Here is a 9,181-nt window from a genome sequence, read left to right on the forward strand (position 1 = left end):
TGTTTATCATTTGAAATAATTTATTGCTTATTCATTAGACTGCAGACTTAATTATTGGTCACTCATATTTAGCGGCCATATCCGGATCCACCTACTCCAACTCCACTACCGCTCTGCCCAAATCCGCCGCTGCCATATCCTGAGCCACCTTGTCCAAATCCGCTGCCACCCTGACCAAATCCAGCACCACCTTGTCCGAAACCAGAACCGCCTTGTCCAAATCCACTGCCTCCGTAGCCTCCTGCATTTCCGCCTTGTCCGAATCCGCTGCCTCCCTTACCACCACTGCCCCCGGATGGTCTAAAAGTAATGGCCGGTCCGTAAGTTTGAGGATGTTGAGCTTGACCTACGTAGTTGACCTTAGCCACATACCCTGCTTGATGATCAGCTCTGTATTCAACCTGTAAAAACATATGGTCAGCTTTAAAGATAGTTTCGAGTAGTATCGATACGAACACACACACACACACACACACACACACACACACACTTACAAGATGATAATATAGAAAATACAAACTTACGTTCTGTTTACGGCCATCAGGAAGTTGGACGGTGTAGGATCCGTAGACGGCGTTGCCGTCGGAATTTTCTTGGTGCCCGAAGTCTAGTCCTTGGTAGGCATCGTTGACATTATACCCAAACTGATAGGGCATAAGTGCCTGGAAAGATTTCATTGTTATGATATGCTCATTTGCTGGTAAGGATATTTTAATTTTTTTGGGGGGTGGGGGAGGGGATTGTTATGTTAGAAAAACACTAAATTTGGAATTTAATATTCTTTGACTGAATATTCTCTCATCATGAATATGAATATTGGATGAAATAAATATTCACTAAATGTGAATGGTAATGATGTCTGAATAGCCCTTTGAGGCACTGAACTGGTAAGTTGATAAGTTTATTTATTTCGTAATTTCAATTGTAATGTGATTTCTTAGTGTAAATACTCACGGAATTTTGCCCGTCCCCGTATCCATCGGGTCTAGCGAAGACAGATGCGAAGACTGTCATTAAAACAGATGCAGCTATCTGTTTGGAAATGGGTGAGAAATCCGTTGAAGTACTGGATGAAAATGCTCCTTAAAATCTTAGGTAATTCATGGAAATTTTCTTTGCACAAGCGGCTTATATGACCACTTCATAACTTAAGTGTCCGATTAGTTGTGGCGTATAAGGACAAATTAAGGTGATTTGTTTAATTGTGGGCCAACTTAAATCGAGTTTTTCAAAACATTTTATGATTGTGTGTGAAAATATTTCCATGCTTTACTGAATTTTTATGGCTCCTACTAACTCAACAATTCTGAAATCTAAGAATGCCACAACTATTTTCCTGCATTCACAATTGTCGTACTTTACATGAAATGGAGTTTTCAAAATAAATGAAATTGCATGTTTTCAGGACTGTAACGACAACTTTCCTTATCCAACTGACGTTTATGTCGTGAGAAATATTGCAGTAGAACCAGCTAGAATTAACTACTATACAATCCACTGAAACAAGGATGGTTAATGGTTATCTTATTTGTTTCGTATGATCAACTTATATATATATATATATATATATAATAATATATATAATATATATATATATATATGTGTGTGTGTGTGTGTGTGTGTGTGTGTGTGATGTGTGATGTATGTATTTATGTATGCATGTAAATATATATATATATATATATATATATATATATATATATATATATATATATATATATATATATATATATACACGCACACACACACACACACACACACAATATTTGTGCACTTTTCAACAAAGTTGGTCCAGATTCCAGATACATCAATTTTTGAACCTGTACTTTTACGTACGCTTTCCTTATCAAATGTGTATGAGAAGGCCCACTTGTCGGCCGGCTTTATCTGTTTGTGCACTACAAATTTAAAAGAAAAAGAGAAAGAACTGGGCGAAAAAAGAGATTGGGGCCTATCTAGGATGAGAGAAGTACCGAAAACAGAAACTTGTCCACATTATGGTCTCAAAATCCCTCAAACTTAGTGGACTGGAGTAAACGAGTTTCATGTATGCTTTGCAGAAATAACGATTTTTTTTACCTTTTCTGTTTGCTTTACAGGAAATTCACTTGATAAATAGTAATGTCCAGAAGTCATATCCAATTGCTTTTACAAAGGTACAGCATACTGGTCATAGTTTAAGAATCATTCTTTCTCAATACGTTACCTTAGTGGCCATGTCTGCTCGTTTGGTTTTTTTCGTGTTGTGTTGTCGTGAATCAACGGAGGTTAACTGATGAAGTTTCCAAAAACTTGGTGTCTTTTATATCCAAAAGAGTGGGTGTACAGGAGTGCGTGAACGAGGTCAACCATAATTTATTTTTTTGTTTTTTCTTATCATGTCTGGATGACTTTGCTTTTGAGTCTTTCAAACATTCACTGTGGTGCCGGTCTGAATTAGATTAAAACCATTTAGAAGATGACGGGAAGTCCATAATTATTTTCTCGATTAAGTCACTGGTTTCGGGGTCATCTTACTGCATCAGATGTGGCAATGATGTAGGTAAAATGAACGGCATTTTGGAAGTTGCACCGATGTCTGCATTATCATCTTTTATTTTGTTAATAGTCCAGTTATATATGTATATATATATATATATCTCTCTCTCTCTCTCTCTCTCTCTCTCTCTCGTCAAGCAAGCACACACACACACACACATACTTACACACACACACACACACACACACACACACTCATATATATATATATATATATATATATATATGTGTGTGTGTGTGTGTGTGTGTGTGTGTGTGTGTGTGTATGTGTATATATATACTCATATGATATTTATTAATAATCTGATCATTAAGAACAGGTGCATATAAATACCATTACATGTATATAGAATTTATATTATACATACATACACACACAATATATATGTGTTATATATATATATATATATTATATATAAATATTATAGTATATATAAAATCTCATATTGTATATAATTTATGCATAAAATAAATTATATACATGTACTAGTACTTATTTGTATTGTTCGGTATGCTCAGATTATTAATAAATTTTATGATAGGTTCATTAAGGACGAAATGATATTGAGGCTGTTGATACGAATTAATGTAATTTCCTTCCCAGAGCTGTGGGCTCCTTCTCAGCTGGGCTTCCTTCATCAACTTCCCTCGAAGAGAAGACTCCCCTTTCCCAAACTTTGGAGGAATACTAACTAAGGTTTTGAATTTTTATCGCAAATTAAGCTCCAGGTTATAGAATATTTTCTAACTTTTTGTCGGTGCGGACAAGAAGTTGCTTGGTTTTAGATAACTTCGTGAAGAAACAGTATTGAGGTTCTCGTTTTTAGTTTTCTGTAAAAGAAAACTATTGAGACGGCTTTGTCTGTCCGCCCTCGGATCTTAAAAACTACCGAGGGTAGAGGGCTGCAATTTGATATGTTGATCATCCACACTCTAATCATCAAGCATAACAAATTGCAGCCCTCTAACCTTATATATATTTTTTTATTTCATATAAGGTTAAATTCAGCTATTGGGTAGGCCAGCACCAGGCCATGGCTGAAAGTTTCATGGACCGCGGCTCATACAGCATTATACACTGTACAGAAAGCTCGAATCTTCGGCATTATGCCCCTCGATACAAGCATGCTTTTACAATCATTCATTTTTTTCCTGGTTTGAAAATATGGGTTTATGCTTGTATTGATGCATGCTCAAGTAAACTGAATGGCATTCAAAAAGAATGAAATTCAGATGCTTTCAAGATGGGGAGACGCGAAAGAAATGCTGAGTGTTCGCCATAATTTAATTAAAGAGTTCATTGCTCAATGCGATGGATGGATGCCGTCTCTCACTTCTTTCGCAAATGTCATTGGACGTCCATTTTCGAAAGAAGACATTGGAGATCTCGACTGTAAATCCCTTTCAGTTCTCTTGGAGTACAGAAATGAGACGGTTTCATTAATGGTTTTCTTAATTTACTTTGCATTCAACAATCTTTCGCCATTTCAGACATTATTTTTGTTCATCACTATGGTATTTTCATTATTTTACCCATTTTTATGTTTATTATTGCAAGTGAGAGTATATAATATTCAAAAGAAAGTGAAGTTGTAATTACTAGGAGTATTACCAGTTTTACTTTTTCATGTTTTTAGTTTTAAGTTTATCTCTCTCTCTCTCTCTCTCTCTCTCTCTCTCTCTCTCTCTCTCGCTCGTTCCTCCTTTCTCCGCGTTCTCTCTCTTCTCTCTCTCTCTCTCTCTCTCTCTCTCTCTCTCTATGTATGTATGTATGTATGAATATATATTTAGTGTTTTTGCTCACTTGAATAATTCAACGGAAAAAAATATTTTTAAAGAAAATACAGTAACTTAAGGAAGGATCAGCAAATATCTCATTCATTTCGTAATGGCTAAATCATGGTGTATTCTCCCATCCAGATCTCTTATTTATACTTGAAGGTATTCATGAGCAACATCATTCTTTGGAATATTCGTCCTCCGCACCTACCTCCCCTGTGTTTATGATATCATTTAGTTTAGTTCATAACTTTGGGGAATTAATTTGAAGGCATTTTTCATTTCTGTAGTTAATGTTGAACAATATGCTAGTGACTTTTCATATTGCTTAGTGCATGTTTTGTCTTTTGTTTGAAAGGAGATGATATGACGATAGGGAGCCCTTTATGTGCCTTCTTCTTGCGATTTGAACTCTCCTGCTTTTTTTCAAGCATGCAGATTATTCTTTGGATTTTTTTATTTGTTGATTGATTAGTGACTAATAGAATTGGGGTCGTAGCACCTAGGTTATTGACTCCGCTCTAAAGCGCCGTATACTACACATGACACTCCAACACCAAAATAACAATATAAGGTTTCACAGTATACTCCAGCTCTTTATTGACAATTCGGGTTTTTTTTAGTATTCTCCGGCCGATGGTATATAAAATCACACAGTTTTAAACTTATTTCAGTATGGAATGTACTTCGGTTAATATATAGTAAACAACTTTACATATTTGTTACTCCAAAGTATTTTATGTTCTTTACTATATGAAAATAATAATGTTGAATATTTCGACGTTCAAATATTTACTGAATATAATATGAGGCTTTATTTGTAATTTGGCCAAGCCTTTAATCCCGGAAGAAAATGACTCGAGACTATATTTTAGAGCAATTCCCATGATGTAAAGACAATTTTCTAGAGGTAATTCTTCCGGTACAGCCGTTGTGTGGTTCTCGGAGAGTCATCGGAAGTAGAGAGAAACGTGTCTAGTGTCTAAAATAAGTGGTATTTTGGGAATTTATAAACGCTTATTGTAGGTTGGAGGCCTATCACAAAGGTTTTTTTTTATATGTCCACTGTAGTCTGCTGCCTTTTTCCATTTTCTTTTTCGTGGTTGATGGTATAATGTAATTGAGTTTCTGCGAATTTAAGAGACGAAAGTTTTGTTTAAGTGAAGGTAAAATGAAATGTTCAAAGTTTCTGTTCTACATCTTACGAATTTTCTGAGAGAGAGAGAGAGAGAGAGATCGAGAGAGAGAGAGAGAGAGAGAGAGAGAGAGAGAGAGAGAGGGGAGAGAGAGGGGGGGGGGGGGGGGGGAGGGGGCGGGTTCCAACTCCTGTTCTAGAGGGCAAGGCAAGGAGTCAAAAAGAGAGAGAGAGAGAGAAAAAAAAAAAACTTGACATCATTTAGTTAGGTTGTACGCTTTCCTTGTTTTTTATTTTTTATTTTTTTTATCAGAATGGCTGACTTGTCAAATAATACATTGTGATTTTTTTAAGTGGCGATATTATTTTAGTTTTCTTTATTTCTTCATAATGAAAGCATACACGCATACACAAACATACATATATATATATGTGTGTGTGTATACATATATATATGTATATATATATATATGTATGTATGTATGTATGTATGTATGTATGTATGTATGTATGTATGTATGTATGTATGTATATAATAAGCAGACGTTTCTTAACTTTCTTTTTACTGTGGATGGTTTTTCATTGTCTAACATCTAATTCTTTACTAGCTCCTTTATTTATTTGTACGTGACAGTCCTTGATTATAAGTCGAAGGATCTAGGCATTAGGTGTTTCTAAATATGGATATGTGAACATTTTTAAGAAATAATGAGAGCTAAAAGTTATCAGAAAAAATTCTTAGTCACTATCATTTTTACAAAAAGAAAATAGTCTCCTAGATGTCTGCTAACAATAAAACTAGTGTTTTCGCAGAGGAAAAGACTGACTTTTAAAAAGGAAAGTAGGCTCCATACATTTCTGGAGTATTCCCGGCGGCATTTTACTGTTAGGTTCGGGTGGCCTATGTTGTTAATTGCTTTATGGGAGCACGTATTGTTGGAGAAAGTCAGTCTCCCATTGTTGTTTGCTAATTCAACTATAATTAAATGTTAAGTATTTTATTTCATTCACCGCTTAGCGATTTCACTTTCAGGGGAGAAAGTAGTTTCATCTACGTCAACATTTACTTTTTCTTGCTCTTTTTTGAGGATAAAGTTGGACCTTGCCAAATTTTAGTTAAACTACAGGAAGAGTTTTTCTTGTGTTCTGATTAACTCTTTAACGCTATGGAGGGTTTGCAGTCGAAACTCTTGACTTTTCGCTGTTTAGTGTTATAACTGGCTGTTGAGACACAACTTGACGTGCTGTTTTGGTCGGGTACTTCTGTTGTGTTTGACAAGGTTAAAAGTGTCTGAAGGTGGTTTCATTTTCTTGCTTAATTTTGTATGTTGGTGCAGAATGAGTCTTGCATGTTCGTAATCTCTTCGCCAAACATCGACGCCTTTGTTAGCCCGGTTAATATAAGTCATATTGATTATGTCAACACGTCTGTATTGTAACTGCGCTTATGAATATACTATTAATCTGTGGAACAAACTATACGCTCTTAACGACGTCAAGGTCTCACAAAATGCCGAAAGGGAATTGTTCGTTTGACAGCCCTCTCGTTTTTGCATATTTTAAATGTAATTTATAATTGATTGCCTCTATAACTTCACTAGACGTGATATCCAGATTCCTGACAATGTACGAATAATGTATAATTGTTTTTGTGCATTTATTATTTTTTCCTTGAATTTGTGATGTCAAATTAATGATTAAGTACGCACTTTCACATGAACAGATTCCAAGAATCCTAAGAGCGTAAACACGGAGTTCCAGAGGTTTTTCAGATTTGTGGTTAATACAATGATGAAGTGATTTATATGTTTCCCAAGATGTTTTAATTGGCTTCGTTGTTGCTAATTCGATTGCTCTTCATCTTCCAGAGAAACCATTAATTTTTGTTGTTTTTATGAATTGAATGATTGAATATTGCATTTGCCTCAATATTATGTAATGTATGTATATGTACAAGCACACACACACACACACACACACACACACACACATATATATATATATATATATATATATATATATATATGTGTGTGTGTGTGTGTGTGTGTGTGTGCTGGAGAGAGAGGAAAGGGTAAGATCTCGATTTAAGAAATAAGCTACAAGGACATTCGCCCTCAGGCGAGTGACTGTCGACTTCATTAGAATATTTGGTAGATATTTTATTTTACCCGGAAGAAATGTTAAAAAAATTTTAAGGCTTTTGTTTGATATTTTTTTTATTTTGGTAGTGGAAGGTCTGGTTCATCGTTTGGCATTACTTTGATCCGTTTATCATTTAATTATTTTGTGCCTACCAACACTGAATAGCTTTTGCTCACAAGAGAACAACATTGATCTCAGTGACGAAGTGACTCTCTCGGTTATCAGTTATTGCATGATTTTTGCCGAGTTCTGTGATAATGAACGTTCGAAGCAGCTTTTACTTTAAATACCATTCAGAATTACTCATGCAGAGCAATATATAATTACCCATTGTCAAGAAGTGTTCAACCCTACCAGGGTTGCAAGAAGTGTTTATTCTCGAAACAAAGGGATTAATAAAGAGTCACTCAAATGAAAATCTCTCTCTCCCTTGGTGTCTGTCTGTCTGTCTGTCTGTCTGTCTGTCTGTCTGTCTGTCTGTCTGTCTGTCTGTCTGTCTGTAATCTCTCGCGTGCTACCAACTCCATTTTTACTTTTGTCGAAAATCCTTAGTCTTATCTCTGTATTGTTGCTTGATTGTTTTGAAATGGTTCTGCAGAAACAATGATATTAATTGTTTAAAAAATATCCACAATTATATATAATTGTGGATATTTTTTAAACAATTTGTTTTCACGGAATTGTGAATTTCTTAACAAAAAAATGATATTAATGTTATATATATGACTGGCAATGGAGATTATCTACTTTAATCTGAAGTTTTGATTAACCAGAGACACGCTGTAATTAATGTTTTTTCAGATTCTGTAAATTACACAATCACCCACACGCATATATATATAATATATATATATATATATATATACTATATATATATATATATATATATATATATATATATATATATATATATAAAATTATTTGTGTGTGTATGTGTTTGTATTTATTAATATATATTAATATATATATAGATATATATAATATATATTGTGTGTGTCTATTGTGTTTGTAATTTATTAATTATCTATATATCAATATATTATCATATATAATATATTGTGTGTCTATGTGTTTGTATTTATATTATATATTTTATATATACTTTTGTTTATATACATATAGTATATATATATTAAATATGCACACGCATGATTATATATGTGTGTATGTATGTGCGTGTGCGTGTGTATGAGGACAATAGGGATAGAATTTAGAAGTTACAGAGAAAGAAGCATTCACCTAAGTAGATCATTCTAGGACCCAAATGAACAGCTGCCTAGACTTTTTTTTCTTTTTAATAAGAAATGTGAGAGCATCTCCAGAAGCTGCAAGGGCTAGGTCACATATTTTTAACGAGCTACATCTGATTCAGTCCTTCGTGCAAGGAGACATTTTAAAAGCACTTCAACTGTAAGCTCAGTGTTGCAAACTGGAATGATAAGGGCGATGCAATTCTGTATTAACTGGAATTAGAAAAACTTGTTCCATCATCAGAATGAAGGAAATGTTTACGGTCATATGTTGAAATATTTGATCATAAAAACAACTGCTAAAAACCCCGTAGTTTCTTCGGCGCAATCGAGTTTT

The 9,181-nt window shown here is 34.4% G+C and overlaps 1 protein-coding gene across 1 annotated transcript; it reads right to left on the minus strand.

Moving 5' to 3' along the window:
- Positions 1 to 2,271, minus strand: LOC135201271 (pro-resilin-like). Its single transcript, XM_064230143.1, has 4 exons — positions 2,207 to 2,271; positions 955 to 1,032; positions 525 to 662; positions 1 to 401 (listed from the first exon to the last, which is right to left on the minus strand). Exons 1-4 carry the CDS (start codon positions 2,216 to 2,218, stop codon positions 69 to 71), a joined length of 561 nt encoding a protein of 186 aa, XP_064086213.1. The 5' UTR covers positions 2,219 to 2,271; the 3' UTR covers positions 1 to 68.
- Between the last annotated feature and the right edge of the window lie 6,910 nt (positions 2,272 to 9,181).

This window comes from Macrobrachium nipponense, chromosome 28, assembly GCF_015104395.2.
Source record: "Macrobrachium nipponense isolate FS-2020 chromosome 28, ASM1510439v2, whole genome shotgun sequence".
NCBI lineage: Eukaryota > Metazoa > Arthropoda > Malacostraca > Decapoda > Palaemonidae > Macrobrachium > Macrobrachium nipponense.